The 23797-nt window shown below is 50.5% G+C and overlaps 1 protein-coding gene and 1 long non-coding RNA gene across 3 annotated transcripts; one reads left to right on the top strand and one right to left on the bottom strand.

The window, feature by feature from the left end:
• Positions 1–3894: 3894 nt before the first annotated feature.
• On the bottom strand, positions 3895–19170 carry LMBR1L (limb development membrane protein 1 like). Of its 2 annotated transcripts, none has more exons than XM_084747848.1 (17): positions 18933–19170; positions 16404–16519; positions 14696–14729; positions 13641–13780; positions 13380–13483; positions 12881–13007; positions 10718–10786; positions 10518–10582; positions 10246–10318; positions 10072–10155; positions 9919–9995; positions 9101–9178; positions 8549–8622; positions 7638–7728; positions 7375–7441; positions 4631–4792; positions 3895–4487 (listed from the first exon to the last, which is right to left on the bottom strand). In XM_084747848.1, the coding sequence occupies exons 1-17, from the start codon at positions 19016–19018 to the stop codon at positions 4423–4425; spliced, it is 1512 nt and encodes a 503-aa protein (XP_084603974.1). In that variant the 5' UTR covers positions 19019–19170; the 3' UTR covers positions 3895–4422. The 2 variants fall into 2 exon arrangements, with proteins under 2 accessions (XP_084603974.1, XP_084603973.1); XM_084747847.1 differs by having other exon boundaries at positions 16404–16488; positions 18933–19163.
• Positions 19171–19300: 130 nt separating this feature from the next.
• Positions 19301–23659, top strand: LOC311578128. The gene is made up of 3 exons (XR_014772773.1): positions 19301–19428; positions 19668–19798; positions 22997–23659. It is a non-coding gene; the product is annotated as an uncharacterized lncRNA (long non-coding RNA).
• The last annotated feature ends 138 nt before the right edge of the window (positions 23660–23797 follow it).

Below are 23797 nucleotides of genomic sequence, written 5' to 3'. Positions count from 1 at the left end.
TTCTTCTCCTTCTTCTTCTCCTTCTCCTTCTCCTTCTTCTTCTTCTTCTTCTTCTTCTTCTTTCTTCTTCTTCTTCCAGAATCTGATGTTGCTCAGGCTTGGTCTCAAACTACTTCATAGCGAATGCTGCCCTTGAGTGTTTTCTGGCCTCCAGCTTCTCAGTGCTGGCATTAGTCATGAACCTACCATGCCAGCTTTATGTGGTGCTAGATCAAAACCAGCGCCTCCACAAGAGCTAGCACATGCAGGTGGACCCTGTTCAGGGCTTTCCTCAGCTACATCGCTGTCATACGGCTTCTGTTGCTGTCATGAATACAACGACCAGAAGCCACTTGGAGAGGAAAGGACTTCAGCTCACATGTTCCAATCACAGTCCATTCATGAAGGGAAGGCGGGACGAACCGTAAGGGACTGGAGAGATGGCTCAGGAGTTGGGAGCATTGGCTGCTCTCCCTGGAGGACCCAGGCTCTGTTCCTAGCTCCCACATAGTGGGTCACAACCGCCCATACCTCCAGTTCCAGAGGGACTGACACCTTCTTCTGACCTTTGTGAGGACCAGGCATACGCATGGCAAACCTACATACACACCCATAAAACACCTAAGATAAAAAAAATAAAAACAAAAGTCCAGAGTAAAAGCCTCAAGCCAGGAACCTGGAGGGAAGACCTGAAACAGAGGCCATGAAGAATGCAGGCCTGCTCAACTTGTTTTCTCATGCAACCCAGGACCACTTGCCTAGGGGCAGCACCGCCCACAGTGGGCTGCACCCTTCCACATCAGTTATCAAAGAAAATGCTCTGCAGCTGCGCCCACAGGCCACTCTTATGCAGGTGCTTTCATTAAGTATGATTCTCTTTTTCTAGATATGGTGATTTGTTTCAAGTTGACAAAAGCAACCAGGACAATAACAAACCGTGTTTGCTATTGTCCCAGTGGATGGTCCAGCTGCCTTTCCAAGGACTGCGGTTTGATTCCCAGAGTATCCTTATGGCAGCTGATCATCAGTCAGAATCCAACACTTCCTTCTGCCACCACAGGCACCTGACTCCCGTGGTGCACAGACACACTCATACACATAAAATAAAAACCAATAAAGTCTGAACAAAAGCCAGGTGTGGTGGCGCACGCCTGTAATCCCAGCACTTGGGAGGCAGAGGCAGGCAGATCTCTGTGGGTTTGAGGCCAGCCTGGTCTACAAAGTGAGCCCAGGACAGCCAGGGCTACACAGAGAAACTCAAGCCAACTCAACTTTAAACACAGGTGATTGAAGAGTTGTCCCAGCGTATGAGTACTTTCTGCTTACAGAAGACCCAGGCTTACCTCCCACCTCACAACTAACTCAGCTCTAGGGGAGCCAACACCATCTTCTGGCCTTATGGACATCTGTACACACACACACACACACACACACACACACACACACACACAGTGAATCCTTAGGGTTGGAAAGATGGCTAAGCAGTTAAGAGCACTTGCTGTTATTGCAGACCTGTTTCTACTTGGTGGGTCACAACTTCCTGTAATTCCAGTTCCAGAGAGTCTGTTGTCCTCTTCTGAACCCTAAGAGACGCACCAGGCACACATGGTACATATAACATACATGCAGGTAGACAGTCATAAATGTAAGCCAGAAAACACCTCTTAAATTGTTTTGAGACAAGATCTATGTAGAAGCCCTGACTGTCCTGGAACTGGCTATGTTGACCAGGCTGGCCTTGAACTCAGAGATCTACCCACCTCTGCCTCCTGAGGGCTGAGAGTAAAGGTGTGTACCACCACACCTGGCCAAAGCTTTTTGCTTATTTTTAAAGGTTGGGCATGGTGTTGCACAACTTTAGCCCCAGCACTCAGGAGGCAGAAGCAGGTGGATCTCTGTGATTTGGAGGCCAGGATGGTTTGGTCTACATATTGAGTCCCAGGCCAGTTGTAGCTACATAGGAGACAGTTTTGCCACCGGCCTGACCAGCTGATTCCAATATGAACCCACATGGTAGGACGGAATCAAGGTGTCCTCTGATCTCTACACTTACACCGGTGTGCCCATGCACACATACGCTCAAAATAAACATTGCAAAAGTAAAAACAAAGACCCCCCAAAAAACAAAACAAAAAACCAAAAACCCTCCCTGAGGCCTGACAGTGTGACTCAGGTCCTCTTGGGGGGCAGCAATGAACTACAGTATTAGAATACGTGGCACCTTTCATACAAAGTTCCTCAGGACCAGCTCCTTTATCACGTACTTCCAAGGCCGTCTAGGTTCAAGTTCTGCACTTGGCAAGTGTGTGTGGAACCCACCCCTTTTTGTATTCCACGCTCACCCTCCCTCACCCAGTTCCAAGGCTAGCACCCAGTGACTTTGTATGAACTAGGACAAAAAGCAGTGGGGGACAAAAACCCTTATGCCTGCCGTCCGTTCAAGGACATGAACATGGAGTTGGGAGTGCAGCTCAGTGGTAGAGCACCCAGCTGCCTGGCAAGCATAGGCCCTGGGCTTGACATCTCCTGCCTCAGGACTGCAAAGGTCACAAAGGCTGGCCCAGCAGACGGTCCCCAAGGAGCCACACAGTGGAAGAGCCAATTCCTCAAAAGTTATCCTATGAATACACACACCATGATATTCCTCTGACCTCAGTCACTGAATTTTTGACTCCGGTGTGCTGGTGCAAGCCTTTAATCTCAGCAGAGGCAGAAGCAAGTCGGATCTTTTGAGTTCCAAGACAGCCAGGGCTACACAGAAAAGCCCCGGAACGTCTTGAAAACCTAATAATAGAAATTTAAAATATTCTAGGGCTAGATAGCACTGAACAGGCAGAGGCATATGGATCTTTGTGAGCTCCAGGACAGCCAGGGGCTATACAGTCAGACCCTGTCTCAAAGAACAGAAATTGTATGTAACTATGGAGGAAGTGGTGGCCTTTGAAGTTACACAATGTACAATCTGCGGAGGTCTACAGGTTTGTTCCTTCCTTCAACATAGGAGGACATCAAGGAAGTGGCAGCCTTTACAAACTGAACCGAACCCAGGTTCTGAGGTGTCACTTGACAGGGGGTCAGGGCTGGAGGTGTGGTGGACAGAGGACGGCATCTTACGTTTGTGCCCTCGTAACCCATTTCCCAAGGTGTAGAAACAAAGCCCCAAGCAGCAGGGAGTGTCGGGAAGACTAGCCAAGTTTTGGGCGGGTTCTTTTTGTTTGTTTTTATTTTTATTTTATTTTATTTATTTACTTTTGGTTTTTGCGAGACAGGGTTTCTCTGTGTAACCTTGGCTGTCCTGGACTCTCTGTGTAGATCAGGCTGGCCTCGAACTCACAGCGATCCGCCTGCCTCTGCCTCCCGAGTGCTGGGATTAAAGGCATGCACCACCACGCCCGGCTTGTTTGTTTGTTTTTAAATACAGCATTCTGCCTGCATGCAAGCCAGCAGGCCAGAAGAGGGCACCAGATCTCATTATAGATGGTTGTGAACCACCACCTGGTTGCTGGGAATTAACTCAGGATGTTTGGAAGAGCAACCAGTGCCCTTAACATCTCTCCAGCCCCTGGGTGGGTTCTTTTTGGTTTTTTTGTTTTGTTTTGTTTTTTGTTTTTAGACAGAATTTTTCTGTGTAGCCTTGGCTGTCCTAGACTCACCTTGTAGACCAGGCTGGCCTCCAACTCAGAGAGATCCGCCTGCCTCTACCTCCTGAGTGCTGGGGTTAAAGGAGGAGACAGCCTACTTTAAGTAAAGCTATGAGAAGAACAGCCTCCTCAGCAGAACCTTCTGACCTGACACCAGATCTCCAGCGCCACAGGGGTAAGGAATTCAGGCAGAGGGGAGAGAAAGGACAGTTTCTCCTAGTTGGTAGACTCAGGGCTAGCTGGGACCAGGGTTTTCAGACAGACAGACACAGGCTTTTTACAAAAAACAAAGAAACCCTGGATCAACTTTATTGCTGATGAGCGCGGCCTCTTCCTGCCTGCACCCTTGGTCTCTCCAGTGGTCCAAAGCCCTCCACAGGACAGCACAGTGCTTCGGCTCTGCTGGGCCAGCGGCAAGGAAGACAGCTGTGTCCAGAGCCTACCCCTGACCCAGTGCCCCCCACCCCCCACCCTATTGCACATCAAATTGTGTAAACATGGCTTCAGGCACTGCCTGGAACAGGATTGAGGCAGACTGATGTGTAAACGTGTTTGGGACCAGGAACTAGAGCCAGCCCCCCAGCTCTACCCCAGGCTGAGGGAGGCCACAGCTACATCTGAAAGGCAGGAGGTGAGGGGGGGTCCCAAACTCTGGCTCAGATTATGCAACAGTGCAGATGGTTCAACTCCCTCCTGCCACCCACCCTCTCAGATTCCAGGCCCTGCGTCCAGCCACCCGAGAGCTGGCCTCCAGGCCTAGGCAGTGTTGCTTTTCTCCTTCTCAGCCTCCAGCTGGAGGTCACTAATGCTGTTTCTTCCTAGAAGCCCGGGGGAAACCAGAGACAGGTAGCGGCAGTCTGTCCAGCCCTGGAAAAGAGAAGGTCAGCAGTCACAAGAGGACATGGCTGCTGGCAGGTGAGGCAGCCAGGGTATACAATGGGTAAATGAGTCAGGCGACCTGCAGGTAGCACGCCTGTGGGGCCACCACTGGGTCAGAACACGTCCCTTACCAAAGGCTCGGAGCAGTTCTGCCCTCACAGCTGCAGTGAAGGTCCTCACCAGACACAGGGTGGTGAGGCCGGCAAAGGCTGCATTGTAGAGGAACACGATGTAGAAATTGCCTAGCCAGTTGAAGCGTCCAAAGTCACCCAGCAGGTCAAAGCGAGTCAGTCCTGAGTACAAAGTCCATTATGAGAAGGTGGAACGCCCCAAGCCCTCTCCTCGAAGGAGCCCAGCTTTCTGCTGCCTCCTAGTGGCCACACCTGAGCGTCACAGCTGCCAGCATCTGCTGTGCCCATATTAAGCCCATTCCAAGGCCAGCTCAGGACTCCTGAACACAGTAGCAGCTAAATTCACTAATTTCTCCTCCCTCCAGACACTTGCATCTTTCCATTCAGCCAGCTGCCTCTAGCCTCAGGTATCTCTAGGAACTGCCAGGATCACAAGTGGTTCCTAGCTGAGATTCTACAAGCTGGCCATTAAGTTTTCATTAGTGCACAGATCAGGAGCTAAGAGACTGAAAGAACAGAGTGCAAACTGCCATCAGGCCATTTCTTTTGTTTTGTTTTGTTTTGTTTTTGAGACAGGGTTTCTCTGTGTAGCCTTGGCTGTCCTGGACTCACTTTGTAGACCAGGCTGGCCTCGAACTCACAGTGATCCACCTGCCTCTGCCTCCCGAGTGCTGGGATTAAAGGTGTGTGCCACCACGCCCGGCCATCAGGCCGTTTCTTATGCCAGCTCCACCTCCACAGCTGGGTAACATAGGGCAAGTTCATTACTCTGGGCCTCAACTTGAAAGAGACAAAACAGTGGGGCCATAACAATTAAGGTGACACACACAGTATTTCTTTGTGCCAGGCACTATTAGGACCCCTCCCCTTTCTCTCTTCTGCATTCCAGCCTGGCAGCACTTTGTAGCCGAGGATGATGAACAACTTGTGATTCTTTTGCCCCCAGCTCCCCAGGACTGCAAGTGTCAGCCACTGTGCCTAACTCCCTCTGTATCCCCCATCACAATGCTCAAGTCAAAGGCCTGAACCCCATTTAAATACACATTCCTAGTGCACCCGTCTTTTTTGGGGGGGGGAGGCTGTCTCCCAAGTGCTGGGATTAAAGGTGTGTGCCACCACGGTCTGGCTTCTGTCTTTTCACTCAGTGAGTATCTCTAGGAATTAAGGGAACAATAAACCCAATTTCCTCCAAATCACTATGGCATAGAAGAGAAAGCACAAGTTGAACATTCCTAATCCAAAGAGTATAAAATTGGGGCCAAGGGAGGTGGTGGGGGTGGGGTGGGGGTGGGGCAGATACTTGTTGCCAAGTTGACAACCTGAGTTCAATTCCCCACATGGTATGAGGAAAGAAGCAACTCCTGCAAGTTGTCCACACATAAAATAAATGTAACTTTAAAAATTAAAAGAAAGAGCCAGGCATGGTGGCACACATCTTTAATCCCAGTATTCAGGAGGCAGAGGCAGGCAGATCACTGTGAGTTCAATGCCAGCCTGGTCTACAAAGTGAGTCCAGGACAGCCAAGGCTATACAGAGAAACCCTGTCTCAGAAAAAACAAACAAACAAAAAAACTTCACTGGCTATTCTTTTTATTTTATTTCATTCTATTTTTATTTTTAGACAGGGTTCCACCTGCCTCTGCCTCCCGAGTGCTGGGATTAAAGGCATGTACCACCACGCCTGGCCTATTTTTTATTTTTTTAAAGATTTATTTATTTATTATTTATACAGTGTTCTGTCTGCATGTACACCTGCATGCCAGAAGAGGGCATCAGATCACATTATAGATGCTTGTGAGCCACCATGTGGTTGCTGGGAATTGAAGTCAGGACCTTTGGAAGAACAGCCAGTGTTCTTAACCTCTGAGCCATCGCTCCAGCTCACTGGCTACTCTTTTAGAGGACCCAGGTTTGATTCCCAGCGCCCAGATGGTGGCTCACAACCATCTGCAACTCCATTTTTCTCATTCTGAGGCTGGAGAGAAGACTCAGTAGTGAAGAGCACTTGTTGCCCTTAGATCAGCGCCCAGCAGCCACTGGTGCTCACAGCCATCCACACCGCCAGTTCCAGGGCATGTAATCTCCTCTTGTGCTTTCCACGGGCACCAGGCATGTAGGATGTGCATATACATACAGGCAAAACACTTATACAAATAAAACAATAAATCTTTAAAACATAATCCCAGCACGATGGAGGCTGAAGCAGGATGATTAGTCAGACCCTGGCAGCTTTGTTTTGTTATACGGTCTCCCGGTGTAGATGAGGCCTGAAACTCTCTAATAAGTTTAGACTGGCCTTTGAAAATCATTTTTAATTAAATTTTAAAAATTTTTATTTATTATTTATATAGTATTCTGTCTGCATTTGTGCCTGCCTGCCACAAGAAGGCACCAGATCTCATTATAGATGGTCATGAGCCACCATGTGGTTCCTGGGAGTTGAACTCATGACCTTTGGAAGGGCAGACAGTGGTTGCTCCTAACCTCTGAGCCATCTCTCCAGCCCCTATTTTTTATTTTTTGGCTTTCCAGACAGAGTTTTTCTGTGTGATTGCCATGGCTGTCCTGGAACTCTTTTTGTAGACCAGGCTGGATGCGAACTCACAGCAATGCGCCTGCCTCTGCCTCCCGAGTGCTGGGATTAAAGGCGTGCACCACCACTGCCTGGACTGCGCCTCATTTTTAAACCAAGGGAGTCAGTCTCCCCCGACCCACTGCTGATCCCCCCCTTTTCACTACTTACCAAGGGTTCTAGAGAAGACAGGAAGTGCTGAGCTTAGGACCAGGAGGCAGACACAGTTCCCAATTATCTGGGTGAGAAAAGAAAGAGGCAAAGGCAGGAAGAGGTGTCAGTGCTATTGGGCATGGTGGCGCATGCCTTTAATCCCAGAAGACACAGGTAGACCTCTGTGAGTTTGAGGACAGCCTGGGCTGTGTGTGCCCGCACGAGTGTGCAAGTCGCCAACACCAGTTCTCACCCACACCCAGAGGTGCCCTCCTAGCTACCTGTGTCATAGCTGTGTCATGCCACCTAGGCCTCAGGCTTCGGAAGAGCGGAGAGCTGTAGAAGCCCACAACCGAGGACACCATCAGGTAACTGCCACTGGGTTAGGGAAGAACCGGCCAGCTTCTAGTAACGGCTGCCTCTGTCAGAAAATGGACTTCTTGGACCCCTTTCAAGACCCCGCTTTTAGGCCGGGCGGTGGTGGCGCACGCCTTTAATCCCAGCACTTGGGAGGCAGAGGCAGGCGGATCACTGTGAGTTCGAGGCCAGCCTGGTCTACAAAGTGAGTCTAGGACAGCCAAGGCTACACAGAGAAACCCTGTCTCAAAAAAAAACAACAACAAAAAAAAAACCCCGCTTTTCTGTGTGGTGCACGCGCATGTATGTGCAGGGGCCACAGGTCAGGCTGGGTGTCCCCTATCATTCTCCACATTAGTGTTATCTACTATTATGTTGTATTCATGTGTATGTACATGCCACAGCACACACATGTAATGGGGGAGGGGCAGAGGACAACTTTCAGGGGTCAGTTCTCTCATGCCACTGTGAGTTCCCAGGGACGGAACTCAGGGTGCCAGTCTTCTTGCGTAGCAGGCACTTTTACCCACTGAACCATCTTTTTGAAACAATACTTTTTAGGGCCGGAGAGATGGCCCAGCAAGTGGTTTAAGAGCATTTGCTGCTCAGAGGACCCAGGTTCAATTCCCAGCACCCACATGGCCGCTCACAACTGTCTGTAACTCCAGTTCCAGGGTTCCAACACCCTCACACAGACGTACAAGCAGGCAAAACATCACTGCACATAGACTAAAGATGAATAAACAAGTAAACAAGACATAGATTTAGTTGTGGGTATGTGCATATGAATGTGGACGCCTGCAGGGGCCAGAAGGAGGAGCTTCCAGAAGGATACAAGATCAGTACGACCTGGATGATGGCACCGAAGGATCCCAGTTTGGAGAAGGAGACCTGGCCCAGTGAGGCGTCCTGTGGGGGCAGGGTGCCATTGTTGAGGGGCAGTCCCACTATGACTACCAGCACCACCCAGTCTTCCATCTATCTGTCCTTGACTTCTGTCTCTCTGTCTCTCTCTCCAGCCTCCCCTTTCCCCCTTTTAAGACAGGGTCTTATGCTGTAGTACAAGCTGGTAGAACTCTCCCTGGGTAGCCCATTCTGGCCTGAAACTTGTGGCATTCCAGCTGTTTCAGCCTCCTAAGCACGGGGATAACAGCATGAGACACATACTCAGCTTCCCCGGCCTTTCTTAACTAAGCCCTCTCCAGAAGTGATGGAAAGACAGCCAGCGCCCCTGGCCCCCCCACAACCTCCACCACTTACCTGCATGCCCCCTTATCTGCATGCCCCTCACTCTCTTAACCTGCACGCCCCCTTACTTGCATGCCCCCCTTACCTGCACACCCCCCCTTGCCTGCACACCCCCCCCTTGCCTGCACGCCCCCCTTACCTGCATGCCTCTCGGCATGGCGGCCTCATCGATGAGCAGCTCCAGGATATGGACGGCCACAATAAGCACAGACAGGCCCTGTGGGCAGCAAGGTCACCAAGTCCCACCATCCCCAGGCCAGCCCCCAGCTGTGCTCTGAGCAGTGTTAGGAGCATTCTCTTTAGTTTAGCATTTCCAGTTTACAAGAATGACTCTGCGACCATGCAGCTTTGGGGACCTCCTGGAGGTTGCTGCTTGCAGATGAACTGCAAAAGCCTGACTAGAGAGAGTACACTGCTGGGCGCACACCTGAAATTCCAGCACTTGGGAGGCAGAGGCAGGTGGATCTTTGTGAGTTCAAGGCCAGCCTGGTCTACAAAGAGTCCAGGTCAGCCAAAGCTACACAGAGAAACCTTGTCTCAAAACATGTGCCACCTCCTTCCCACACACAAAAAAAGGGTCTACCTATGGGGCGAGGCGTAGTTCTGCAGAGCACCTGACTAATGGTTGCAAAGCCCACACAGGAGATGGCCTACAAAAAGGTACCTTTTCCCCTAAGATTCCTCCTGAAGCCCTAATTCAGACACTAGCTTTCCACCTTTATTTTCACTCCACTGTAAGTCTGTGTTCGCTCCCACTGACTGTGTGTGATTTGGGGAAGTCAGTTGTGTTTCTCCATCCACAACGTGGAAATTAATGTTCTTAGCACAGGCCAGGACACATCTGACAGGAATCCTCTGCAACCATGGCAACGTACATCCGTACATCTTTCCTCCCTGAGGAAGCTAAAGTACCAGGGACCCACTTCCTCCCCATCCCCACATGGCTACGAAACCCACCGTCAGCACCAGCAGGCACAGCATGGCCAGAGGGTAGCCGAGGTTCCGCTGCCAGGCCGACGCCTTCCGCCGCTTTTCTGTGCAGGGGTGGGAGGTGGTCAGTAAGTACTTAGGACAGGGGCCTTCTCCCTGGGAAGCTCCCAGTGCACATACCCAGGAGGACCCTCTGGGCCTGCAGAGCCAGGACCTGTCTGTGCAGCAGCTCCATGTCCAAAGGCAACCAGCAGGAGGTGGGGTCTAAGGGGGAGAACACACACACACTTCCTCCAGGCCTCAGCCCTTACCAGGCCAGCACCCAAGCAAGAGCAAGGAAGGACTTAAACTCACTGCAGATCCTCCGAGTCAGAGCTGCCTCCTCAAAGGCTGAACAGTTGAGCTGTTCTTCCAGGTCTTCTAGAAGCTGAGGGCAGGAGAGAGGGAGGGGCTGTGAGAGGCTCCTGGACCGCGGCTGCTCCTATGCCTTCCAATTCCTTGCATTCTGACCAGCCCCAGTGATGGGGAAAGGACAAAGAAGGCAAGCAGGAGTGTGGCCTTGCACAACTGTAGGTCCATTTCACGGTTTGGCCTCAGGTGCACAAGAGGCAAGGAGGATGACATACCCGAGGCTTGACCAGCAACTTCCCAGTGACGGAGAACATGCGGGCGAGACCTAGTGGAGTGCACACTGTAGGGACAAGGGAGGTTCAGTCACCTCTCGGACTCTTCACTTCCCCCCACCCCACCCACTGCCCAGTCCTCCTCCTTCCACCTGACTGCTGGAGCCCAAGATGCTCTTTCCCTCCCAGACTCTGCCACTCACCCAGGAGCAGCAGGACTCCCAGGAAGGAGATGCAGGAGTAGAGATAGGGGAGGTAGTACTCCCAGAAGTCTAAGGACAAGAAAAGGCACGTCAGGCTGTCTTACAGCTCCTGATTACTAGGAGGTAACAGGGCTCAGGGCCTAGACAAAAACTCAGCACAAACACCTACAGGCTATAGGCAAGTAACACACATACACACGCACATGCACACACTCTCAAGGAAAGCTGGCCTAGGGTTAGAGGTAGAGTGATGGGGAAACTAGGGATCCTAGTTTATATAGAAGGCCTGGCTGGACGTGGTGGCGCATGCCTTTAATCCCAACACTCGGGAGGCAGAGGCGGGTGGATCGCTGTGAGTTGGAGGCCAGCCTGGTCTACAAAGTGAGTCCAGGACAGCCAAGGCTAACACAGAGAAACCCTGTCTCGAAAAACCAAAAAAAAAAAAAAAAAGAAGGCCCAGCTGCTGTCTGGTCCTGGCGGCCAGATCCTCTCCCCTGTCAAACAAGGCAGATATTCAGATGAAAGTGTCAGCCGGGTGTGGTGGCACATGCCTGTAATCCCAGGAGAACCGGGAGGTTGAGGTGGAAAGATTTCAACCACCACCTGGGCTTTACAGTGAACAACTGGATATCCATTACTTATTTATTTTTTAACAGGGTCTCTCTAGTAGTCCTGGCTGGCCTGGAACTCCCAGAGATCCACCTGCCTCAGCCTCATAAATGCTGGGATTAAAACTGTGTGCTACCATGCCTGGCTGACTATTTTTTAAATCATTCTGTGGGCCCAAGGGAATTTTCTATATGGTGGATGTGTCCAAAGTCCATCGGTTTGGAACTTTAGCCTACAGAAGTGGAGCCAGTCTTCACGCTTTAAGAGAACCACAGTTGATCAAATGCACATGGCCAACTAAAGAGCCAGTACTGTTTTGTTTTTTTGAGACAGGGTTTCTCTGTGCAGCTTTGGCTGTCCTGGAACACTCTTTGTAGACCAGGCTGGCCTCAAACTCACAGCGATCTGCCTGCCTCTGCCTCCCAAGTGCTGGGATTAAAGGTGTGCGCCACCACTGCCTGGGCTCTTGCCTGTGGCTCACTATACAAGGAGTTCCCTGACTTAGTCTCCTGAGGTCTTAAGAGGAGGTAGGATGGGGCTGGAGACGTGGCTCAGTAATTAAGAGCACTGGTTGCTCTTCCCACGTTCAGTTCCCAGCACCCACAAGCCAGCTCACAACCACCTGTAACTCCAGGTCCAGAGGATCTGACGCCCTCTTCTGGTTTATTTTGCCAATGCATAGATGTGGAGCACAGACATGCATACAAGAAAAACATCTGTACACACAAAAGTAAATCTTTAAAAAAAGAGGGAAAAGCTAGAGCTCTGTTTTAGTTTAGATATAAAATGGTCTTTTAAAACTTGAATGTCGGTGGGCCAGGTGTGGTGGCGCGCGCTTTTAATCCTAGCACTTGGGAGGCAGAGGCGGGCGGATCACTGTGAGTTCGAGGCCAGCCTGGTCTACAAAGCGAGTCCAGGACAGCCAGGGCTAACAGAGAGATCCTGTCTCGTAACCTCCCCCCCCCAAAAAAAGAAAAAAAATCTTGAATGTCAGGAGCCAGGTGGGGGTGGTACACACCTTTAATCCCAGCACTTGGGAGGCAGAGGCAGGTGGATCACTGTGAGTTCGAGGCCCGCCTAGTCTACAAAGCAAGTCCAGGACAGCCAAGGTTAACACAGAGAGACCCTGTCTTGAAACGCCCCCCCCCCAAAAAAACCTTGAATGTCTGCAGCCAGGTGTGGTGGCACATACCTTTAATCCCAGTACCCAGAGAGGCAGAGGCAGGTGGATTGCTGTGAGTTCAAGGCCAGCCTGGTCTACAGTGTGAGTCTAGGACAGCCAGGGCCACACAGAGAAACCCTGTTTTGAACAAACAAACAAACAAACTTGATTGTTGAACGCTTGGTTCCCAATGCGATTTGCAAAGGTGGTGCTTTTAGGGAGTGACTGGGTCGTAGCTTTGGCCATCTATGATTTGTAAGCTTTGTAGGGCATGAGGTTCCACTTCACCATAGCCCAAGAATCAGGGCTGAAAGACCACGGCCTGAAACCCATGGAGCCATGAGCCCAAATTGTTCCCCCTTTAACACAGCAACAGAAAGCTCAACTCTTACCATAGAGTGACTCCCTGCTGGCCTTGTCGTTGTCCACGATGGCTGACGCCACCCACACCATGCCCAGCACAAGCAGAGTGAGGAGTACCAGCATTACCACTGTTTCGTAGACCCGGGCGAGGACACCCTGCAGGAGGAAGAGACCGGCAAGGAGGAGGGGTCAGCACGACTGCATCCCGAGCCTGATGCAAGCCTGGATTTCCTATGCTCCCTCTCACCTTTGGCTAACGCTTTCCAGGAGCAGCTACAACAGAAAGACCACAACTCTTCTGCTAAATGATCCCATAGTCTCAATTTAAAGCACCAGTGGGTCCTAGATATGATTTCTTCCCTCTGCCCCACAGGCTTGGGGCGACAATGACTCCTCTTCATGTTGCTACAGCCCTGTCCTTGTTCCATCCCTTAACTCTGACTGAAGTCTGCAAATTATCTCCTATGCCAACTCCCTAAATCAGAGTTCTGCTTCTGGCTTGGGTTGACTAATATTTCCTCTGCTTACCTTTCTGGAGCCAGCAAAGCCCTCAGACTCTGTGAAGAAATATGCAAAGGGCATGAGGAAGATGAGGGACAGGTTGGAGAAAAGAAAGACGAGGTTCCAAAGACCTAAAGCCAAAAAGAAAGCAGATTTGCTCATTAAGGAGGCCAATCAATGGGGAAGTGGCCCCCAATGGGTGGGCGAACTGGCTAGCCCAAGGGTCTAGCCTGGGTCTGCCTGATAGCTGCCCTGCTCCCCACCCCAGTGCAGTGCAGAGCCACATACCATGGATGAGGGAGCCATTGAGCCATTGTATGTAGTAGTTCCGTGGCAATGAGAGCAGCACCTCATTGCTGATGATGGAGAAGGGCAGGAGTAAGACAGCGCCCAGGGCGACGGCCAGGGTGAAGGTGCACAGCTCCAGCCTACGAGGGGAGGAGGTCAGGCCAAGCCAGTCCCCAGCCCCACTGCCCTGGAAGTCAGTTCTTTGCTAAGCCAGCTGTAGCAATAGGAAGGCGCTATGGAGCTGGGCTCTGCCTCCTGCCTTCCTACCCTAGTCAGTCCTTGCCTACAGGGCAACCCTGGCCCATGGGATGCGCACCTGATCACCTGCCATGTCACTAGTCTAGGGAATGCCAGGGATGCTAACAAGAGGTGTGGCGCCTCCTCTCTGCTCAGAGCTTGAGTCCCGAGCTTGCCTTTTCTGTAAGGACAGGAGCTCCAGCACTTCACATGGTCCTGCCGTTTAGGAAGGGCATCGTCACGGAGGATAAAGCAAGCTAAAACCCAACCTCACCAGCAAGGCCTGTGCCAGCTGGAAACACATTTGCAAAAGGAGAATATGCTGCCCTCAGGCCACATCGCTGTGTGTGCTGCTGGAGAATGACACCGCCAACCACGAGGGCTTCCTTAGGGCCAAGCAGTCTTTGTGGGGTTTTGTTTGGGGTGGGCGGCAGGTTGAGATAGGGCTCCTCTGATCCTCCAGGGGCTTTTAATCTTCACCAAACCCTGTTCTGTTCCCATCGGCCTGTTTCCCTTCCATTCCCCACCCTCACTGACAGTTGGGAGGTGAGGCCAAGCTGAACCCATTTCCTGGTGACTCAGCGCCAGCCAATATCCTCATCATGAAGCCCCTGGCCTAACCAGGGAGACAGGACCAGCAGCTTTTCTGAGCATCCCTGGGATGAGGTAAAGCTGGAAGAAGCCAGAAATAGGAGGGAAGTAGAAACTCTTTCTCTATTGGATGGGGGACAGTTCCTTCTCCCCGCTCCTCAAGGGGGCTTTCCAGATCCCAGCATGTAAAAGTCACTGGGGCCAGTGCTGAGGGTAGAGACACTCACGCGATCTTGTTAACTGTGGCATCTTCATCATCGACTGCAAGAGACAGACAGGGAGGCAGCAGGACATCAGTGGGCAGCTCTGGGAGGCTCCGCCCCCACCCCAGAAGACGATGCTCAAAGAGGGTTCAGGACATTGTACACTATAAACCCGACAACCTGTTCTCCAACCAAGGTGGTTTAGTAAGCAGTGGTCCTCTGTCCACAGAATATAAGCCTCAAACTCCCCTCCTCCCCATCATGGCTATTATAACAGGTTCCTCTTTATATAGGCTTAGATACAATAAACAAATTGCAGTCTATGAGGCTGTTCAGGTCAGTGACTGGGTAGAAGGGAGACACGTGCTACAGGGAAAAGAGGGGACTCCCAAAGAAAAGTCCCCAAGGGAAGAACATTAATGTAGACAGTGTGGCTGGGTATCTGAGCAGGTTGGGTCAAGGCTCTGAAACAAAGTGTGTTTTCTGTTCCCATCAGAGGCCTATGGGATGCAAAGCCACAGTCTGAGAATATTCAGTCTCTCTACCAAGAGAAAGGCCACCATCACCAAACCTTGGGAAGTGCTTGGTCTCAGTGGGAGAGCACTAGGGGAGGAGATGACCCAAAACATATGCCCAGGACATTCATCCTGCAGCTGCTCACTTCAGATTCACAAATGGCCCTCATCTGGTCCTCCCAGTGACAAGGCACCGCTGGACCTCATTATGCCCAGTTTGTAAGAAGACACTGAGGATGAGAAAAGCTACTTGGATGCCAGGTGGTGGCGGCACACGTCTCTCTCTTTTTTTTTTTTAAGATTTATTTATTTATTATGTATATAGTGTTCTGTCTGCATGTACAGAGGGCGCTAGATCTTATTACAGATGTTTGTGAGCCACCATGTGGTTGCTGGGAATTGAACTCAGGACCTTTGGAAGAGCAGCCAGTGCTCTTAACCTCTGAGCCATCTCTCCAGCCCGGGGTGCACGTCTTTAATCCCAGCACTCGGGAGGCAGAGGCAGGTGGATCACTGTGAGTTCCGGCCAGCCAAGTCTACAGAGTGAGTTCCAGAATAACTAGGGATACAAAAGGAAACCCTGTCTCAGAAAAAAAAAGAAAAGGAAAAAAGAAAAGAAATGGGGGGGAGGGGAAGAAAAGCTACATAGACAGTGATGCCACCATGACACTATGAAGCCCAGTATTTGGGAGGTAAAAGACAGGCGTTCAAGGTCACCCTTAGCTACACAGAGAGTCTGAGGCCAGCCAGGACTATATGAGATGTTGGCTATAAAACTAAGAAGGAGGGCTGGAGAGATGGCTCAGAGGTTAAGAACACTGTCTGCTTTCCCAGAGGTCCTGAGTTCAATTCCCAGCACCCACATGATGGCTCACAACCATCTGTAATGAGATCTGGTGCCCTCTTCTGGTGTGCACGTGTATACACAGATAGAGCACTCATATAATAGATAAATCTTTAAAAAAATACGCAAAGAAAGTAATTAAGTAACAAAAGAGAGAAGAGGGAGACATGAGTGCTGTGTGAGGTGCCCGGAGCTTGCTGATTTTCCATATACAGACTTGCTACCACCACTCAGCTCCGCCTGTGGAAGAGCAGGGGCTGAGAATGGCCCAGTAGAGCTGTCTTTCCCCTCCCAGCAGGCACCATCACCCACTCCTCTGAGGCTGGCTCCATGGCAACTGGAACTCTGGCTGAAGGCAGGGAAGTCAAAGTACCTGTGGTGAACTCAGCAGGCTTCTTGAAGCGGGTCAGGAAGATATGGCAGAGGATGTAGAGTGTTGCAAACAGAAGTATTGAGATCTGCGGCAAAAAGCAACCGGAATGAGCCCCGCTAGAGGCGCCAGCACAGCCGCACCCGCAAGGCCCTCAGTATAAAGCCCCACGGATCCCAGGATTCTCGATTCCCCACTGGTGCCTTCCCTCTAGTTAAGCTATCGGGGGCCTGAAGAAGGATCCAGTGCTAATCAGGCCAGAATGAGAGAGGCTGACTTCGAGAACATTCTGGAAAAGTAACAGGCTTGAGGAAAAAAATGTCTAGATTGTCTTGGCCTGTCCTCTTACTCAACTCCAGTTGCTGTCATGACAACATACGGTCCAGGAGCGACTGTGTAAGAATCACCTTTATCCACCAGATCAGAGCTTCTACCCTGCTTATTCATTCACGGCCTGAAGCATCAGGTCTGCTCTGTGGCAAACTAGAGCCCATTGAGCCTAAGAGAAGTCTTTAGTCAGGCCCAGCATTTCCAGAGCTGGTTATCTGTCACTTTAAAAGCAGTCGATCCTGAGACCCTACCACAAGTAACTTCCAGGACCTACTCACGGCCCTGAGTGGTTAGGCTCCCAGCTGATAGGACAGATTCATCAGTATGTCCACAACCCCAAAGTTGTAGAAGACATATATGTCACTGCATTTGAGGTAGGCAAAGACAAGATCAATCTCATGTGTCTTCTAGTCTCCAAGAGGAGCTGACTCTACAGGAAATCTGTACAGCGACAAGGAGAGACCAAGAAACTTCTGTGTCTAGAAGAAAGTTGCAGCTTTTGACTGACTTAGGGACTCTCCACAGAAGGAACAGCTAAGACTGTGGCTGCACTTTTACAGCACGGTGTTCTGCCCCACTCGGCCCTGAAGTTGTGTAACAGCCAAGAAGGCAGAAGAGATCAAAGGGTCAGGCTTGGAGTTCCACCCACTTCCAGCAGAGGCTAGGCTGTACTCTCTCTCTCTCTCTCTCTCTCTCTCTCTCTCTCTCTCTCTCTCTCTCTGGTTTTTCTCCATGTAACCCTGGCTGTCTTGGAACTCCCTCTGTAGACCAGGCTGGCCTCAAACTCAGAGAGCCACCTGCTTCTGTCTCCCCAGTGCTGAGATTAAAGGGCAGGGGCCACCACCCCCTACCTATGTTGTTTTCTAGCTTCTAGAAGGGAGCCACGTGGGGGAGGCACTGGAAACCTTCAGCTGCCCTTGGCTGGTGCTGATGTCCTAAGCTAATAGCTTAGAAGGCAGAGACATTTTACAGGCAGATCTGAGGTCTCACCCCTCCTGGTTGTTGGTATCTCAAGGCCTGGATGTGGCTCCAGGATACGCAACAATGTCCCAGTGTGTCCCTCTCCCAAAAAACACGTAAGGGATGCTACTTGATTCTCACACCTGGGGCCGTACACTTGTATTTTCCAGTCAGACATAGGTACATCCTATTTCCCTCTGTCCTTTCTTCAATCTAAGCACGCATACGGGTAGCCTAAAGCTCAGCCTCAATTCAGTAAGATTTATTTCCACTCCTCCAAGACCGTCCCTTCATTTAGTATGTGGGAGAAACAGCAGACAGGGAGATGAGCATTCAAAACGGGCCCCAAAGCAGACTTCCCTAAGTTCCACTGGGGTGCTCCTATGGAGCAGTGCCCGGCTGTCTGGAAGGTTCCGTGGCAATTCTAGGTTGCCCTGAGGGTATAAGGAACACAGACTCCATGTGCTCAGGACCACTGCGGGCCGCCCCACCCCCACCAAGGAGAACTCCCTGAACGGCTGGAAGGCTGGAAAGCTGGAAGCCCAGACCTCCAGAGCGTCAAACAAATGATCAGGAAGCGGAGTGGGGTGTGTGTCATTGCGTTGGCTTGTGTTTTGGCATGCTGCATGCCAGAGGCCCAGGATTCAGTCACAGCACGAATGACAACAAACAACTACAACTGAAGGGGAACCTTGAGTGTTTCTCCAACGCCACATCTTACAACCCGTTTCGGACACGATTACTTTCTGCCTTCGATGGAGGACCCGCCTCATCCCCCCCCCCCGCATCCCACCCCCATCTCTTCCCTCGCGCCACCCCTGCACTTCCCTAGTTTAACTGCTCAATGTGACTCGGGTCTCCCTTCGTTCCAACATCAGCTACGACTGCCCTCCATCTACTTTCAAGGGGAACACGCACAACCAGCTAGACCATCCCTCTCGGGACGATCAGATAGATAGATTTTCCACACTAGAGGACCCACCGCCAGGAACGCCCACCGGGGTGGGGTAGAAGGGGGCGGGGGGGAGGGGCGAGCAGCCCAGGAACGGAAACCAGGCGGCTTTGTTTACGGAGGCCCAGGGACCCAGCCCACCCGACTCAGGAGTTCGCCAACCGTAGCCCCGGCCCTCGCGGGGGTCCGAGGCGCTCCGAGCCCAGGCGGCAGGACTTCCCCGTCTCCACCACTGCCCGCGCCCCTCCCACCTCGGCCCGGCCCCTTCCCGCCCAAGGTCCCGCACTCACGATGCACTCGCGGACCCTGTCGTGGAACAGCTGCTCTCGCACGGATAGCACTTCGTAGTCAGCTGCTTCCATACTCTGCTCAGCATGACTGGGGCGGGGCGAGGGTGTCTCCGGGTCCGGGGAGGACGAGCGGGGGGTGATGAGGCCGCCGCCGCCCGCCGAGCACCCGGACCCAGCCTGGGAGCCGCCGCTCGCTGCGGGTGACGGAAACTCAAGGTAATCTGGGGCTCAGATTCAGCCGTCGGACGCCCCGCCCTTAAAGGGGCAGGCCCCAGCCCGCCTTGTCTTAAAGGGCTCGGGTCCTCCGCTGTCCCCTCCCCTTTAAGGTGTGGTTACAAGTCGCGTTTCAACGCTAGTACCGGCCACCTGGTTACGCGGAAGCGCCAGGCTTGGAGCTGTGGTTTTAAGAAGCCCAGTGACGACACAAGGCTTGGGCGGGCTTCTTCCAATGAGAGGACCTTATTGGCTCCTCGACGGCTGTCGCTCATCGTTAGGGGTGCGCTGATAGGATATGTGTGTGTGTGTGTGTGTGTGTGTGTGTGTGTGTGTGTGTGTGTGTGTGTGTGTGTGTGTGTGTGTGTGTGTGTGTGTGTGTGTGTGTGTGTGTGTGTGTGTGTGTGTGTGTGTGTGTGTGTGTGTGTGTGTGTAAGGCCTAGAGTTTTGGACAACAAATAGTTAAAAAAAAAAAAGGAGACTACAAAAATATGTCACGACACTGTTGTTTTGTTGAGACAGGTCTCGCTATGCAAAGCAGGCTAAGCTTGAATTCTCAGCGATCTTCCTCCAGGTGATTGCTACACGATAGGCATGTGCTACCAGGCCCGAGCTATCCTGGAACTGTGAGGAAATGTCCACGGGGAATATTGGTGAGTGGAGTGAGTCAAAGATTTACTAGCTACCTGCTATGTGCCGTTCTCTTTATAACCTTTATCTAATTTTTACTTACTAGCAAGAATTTGAGACTAGAAGGTATAGGTTGTCACGGGCGCTGTGGCACGAGTCCGTAATTTCAGCACTAGGAAGGAAGGCAGGCGAAAGACGGTGGCTCTTTAGTGCGGGGCCAGTCTGGTTTACATATGGAGTTCCTGAGCAACCAGAGTAACATGGTGAGAATCTGTCTTAAAAAAGCAAATCAGGGGGCTGGAGAGATGGCTCAGTGGTTAAGAGCACTGGCTGCTCTTCCAAAGGTCCTGAGTTCAATTCCCAGCAACCACATGGTGGCTCACAACCATCTATAATGAGATCTGGTGCCCTCTTCTGCTGTGCAACAGTACATGTAAGCAGAGCACTGTATATGTAATAAGTAAATAAATCTTAAACAAACAAACAAAATACATGCTTGTGTATACAAATATGTACACATAATTGGCCCTCCACTCAAACAACAACAAAAACAAAACAAAACAAAAACCCAAAAGCTTTGGGAGAGGTAGCTGTAGAGACGTAAAGTGCTGGTGAAGTGCTTTCCTGCAGGCAAGAGGAGTGAAATTCCATGCCTGGCACCCACAATTAGTGGAGCATGCTGGAGAGCCCAGCCCAGCCCTGGGGCTGGGGAGGTGGAGACCACAGGAGGTTGTCAGATTCTGACTAGCTAGCCTAACGGATCCATGTAGCTCCAGGTCCTAGGGAGAGGCCAAGTCTGGAAAAAAAAAAATTGAGGCTACAAAGAAAGACCATGTCTCAAAAAACGCTAGGAATGTAACTCAGTGGGAAAAAACTTAGCATGTGCAAGGCCTTGGAATTGAGTCCCAGCACCATGAAAGAAAAACTGAGAACAAGATCCTGTCTGTACTGAATGTGTGTAGATTTTTATGTTCTTGTCATTATTCCCTAAACAACATACTATTTACTTACAAATAAATATAAGTATTTATTTACTTTGTATTTAGTAACTATTTATCTTTAACTATTAACTATTAAAAATATTATAAAATAGTTATAAAATTTATAACTATTTACTTACAAGTAAATATAATTATAGGTGCTCAAGGGGTGACTTAAAGTAGTCTAGGGGATATGCATAGGTTATATGCAAAATCTACATTTTTTTTTTGAGACAAGGCTCCTCTTTATATATATAGCCCTGGCTTTCTTGGAATTCGATGTTTAGACAAGGCTAGCCTTAAATTCATAGAGACTCTTCTGCCTCTGCCTCCCTGAGTGCTGGGATTAAAGACATGTGCCACTATGCCCCACTCTACTACACCATTTTAAAGTGAGTTTTATTTATAATATGTTTAACATGTTCTCTGTGTGTGTGCGTGCACACACAATGAGAACAAGCTTGTGCTTGCATGTAAGACGGACCCAGGACAACTCTTGGGAGATGGTTTTCTCCTCCCACAGTGTAGGTCCCAGCAACTGAACTCAGGTCATCAGTTTTGGCCATCAAGTGCCTTTACAGGTGATGTTTTTTGTTTTCCTTTTGGGTTTTTCTGGTTTTTTGAGACAAGGTTCTTCTCTGTGTAGTCTTGACTGTCCTCTACTCAGTTTGTAAACCAGGCTGGCCTCAAAGTCACAGCATCTGCCTCCCTCTGCCTCCCTGAGTGCTGGGACTAAAGACATGCGCCACCACACCCATCTGAGTCCTCAGATGCTTATTTCAGATATGAAAAGCATTGTGCTTTCATGAGAGCATGGACATGCAAATGAAGTTGAGGTCAATGGTGTTGGTCGGTGCCTATAATCCCAGCACATGGAAGGCTGAGGCAGGAGGATGTGAATTGGCCAGCAGGAGTTAGACTACCCAACAAGACCTTGTCTCAAATAAAATAAAATGAAATGAAAAGACTTAGAGCAAACCCAGAACATTTCATTCATATTACTCTAATTGGCATGCATGAGATTAAGGACCATAGTATGCCAGGAGCTAGACATGGTGAGCATGCAGAAGTAGAGGGCCTCGCCCCTGCCCTCATAGGACTTAGAACCTGTAGTAAGAGTAATCAGTGAGAAAGAGGGCAGGGCCGTACCTCAGTAGGTAGAGTGCTGCCAAGCATGCACAAAGCCCAGGGTTTGGTCCCCAGCAATGCATAAGTGGGCATGGTGGTGTGTACCTGTAATCCCAGCGCCTGAGTACAGAGCTCAAGTACTACTATGTAGGCAAGGTGACCCTTGCCTACATAGCAAGTTCAAAGCCAGCTGGGGATACATGAAACCCTGTCTTTAAAAAGTACAAAAGTAGCACTCGAGAGGCAGAGGCAGGGGGATCAATGTGAGTTCGAGGCTAGCCTGGTCTACAAAGGGAATCCAGGACAGCCAAGGCTACACAGAGAAACCCTGTCTCAAAAAAACCAAAAAAAAAAAAAAAAAAAAAAAAAAAGGAAAAAAATAGCTGGGCATAGTGGCGCACACCTTTAGTCCCAGCACTCCAGAGGCAGAGGCAGGTGGATCTCTGTGAGTTGGAGGCCAGCCTGGTCTACAAAATGAGTCCAGGACAGCCAAAGCTATACAGAGAAACCCTGTCTCAAAACACAACAGCAACAAAACCAAACAATGACAACAACAACAAAAAAATAGAGCCAGGCATGGCAGAGAACACTTTTAATCCTAGCACTCAGGAGGCAGAGGCAGGGGGATCAATGTGAGTTCAAGGCCAGCCTAGTCTACAAAGTGAGTCCAGCCGAGGCTACACAGAGAAACCCTTGCTCGAAAAACCAAAATAAATAAGTAAATGAAAATAAAAATAATCTGTAGCCAGAAAAATGGCTCCATGGTTAAAAGTACTTCTGCCTCTTGAAGAGGAACCAAGTCAGATTCCCAGCACCCACAGGAGGTCCTCACAGCCACCTGTAACTCCGGCTCCAGGGAGATCTAATACTCTGGCCTCTTGAGGCACCTGCGCTCATATCTGTTTGCCCACATACAAACCCACCCGTTGTACTGGTTTGAATGAAACCAAGTGTAGGCTCCTTATATTCGGATACTTGGTGCTCAAGTGATGAAACTGGAAAGCATTAGGGGGTGTGGCCTTATTGGAGGAGATGTGTCAAGGGGGGTGGGCTTTGAGATTTCACACACCCATGTGCCAATCCCTGTCTCTCTGCTTCCTGCCTGTGGATCAGCTGTGAGCCCCCAGCTGCTGCTCCAGAGCCCCGCCTGCCTGCCTGCCTGCCTGCCGCCATGCTCCTCACCATCATGGTCAGGGACTCACCCTCTGAACGCTAAGTCTCCAATAAACTCCTTTTCTATAAGTTGCTTTGGGCATAGTGCCTTGTCACTGCCACTTAAAAGTAACTGAGAAGTAAATTGGTACCAAGAAGTGAGTTATTATTGTGACAGGCCTGACAATGCTGTTTTTGTAGGAACTTGCAAGACTTTGGGACTTTGGACTAGGAAATTGGTTGAACGCTGTAATCGGGGTTTAATAGGCAGCAGTACTAAGAGCAATGTGGACTACGGAGGCCCAGCTCAAAAGGTTTCAAAGAGGAACAATGTAACAGCTGAGCTAGAGACCATTCTTAGGATACCATGGTAAAGAATGCATGTGGTTACTTCTTTATTTTGTCCTGAAAATCTGCCTGAGTCCATATTGAAAAGTTTTGAACTAATGTTCTTGGCAGAGGTGATTTCAAGACAGCCTAGTACTGACTTTGTCACCTGACTGTTACTGATTACCTCTTATGCAGGTCGACAGTGAAAAAGAGCAAGTGGGGCAAAAAGAAACACAAAATGTCACTGGGCGAGGTGGCCCACGCCTGTAATCCCAGCACTCGGGAGGCCGAGGCAGGAGGATCTCTGTGAGTTTGAGGCCAGCCTGGTCTATAAAGTGAGTCCAGGGCAGCCAAGGCTATACAGAAAAACCTGTTTGGGGCGGGGGCTGCAGTGGGGGCGGCGGACAAAACAAAACAAAACAAAAAGTACAG

Source organism: Acomys minous, assembly GCF_964271855.1.
Source record: "Acomys minous genome assembly, chromosome: 12".
NCBI classification, from domain to species: domain Eukaryota; kingdom Metazoa; phylum Chordata; class Mammalia; order Rodentia; family Muridae; genus Acomys; species Acomys minous.
This window is presented reverse-complemented; position numbering and strand designations above follow the sequence as displayed.

Bases quoted from the DNA above. Each gene is read 5' to 3' on its own strand.
- LMBR1L (XM_084747848.1), bottom strand. From the start codon at position 19,018: ATGCTGAGCAGAGTATGGAAGCAGCTGACTACGAAGTGCTATCCGTGC. The intron at 10,787-12,880 runs GTAAGAGTTGAG...TCTTGTCCTTAG, and splicing joins CAGCAGGGAGTCACTCTATG to ACTTCTGGGAGTACTACCTC. The intron at 9,996-10,071 runs GTATGTGCACTG...ACCCCTGCACAG, and splicing joins GGCCCAGAGGGTCCTCCTGG to AAAAGCGGCGGAAGGCGTCG.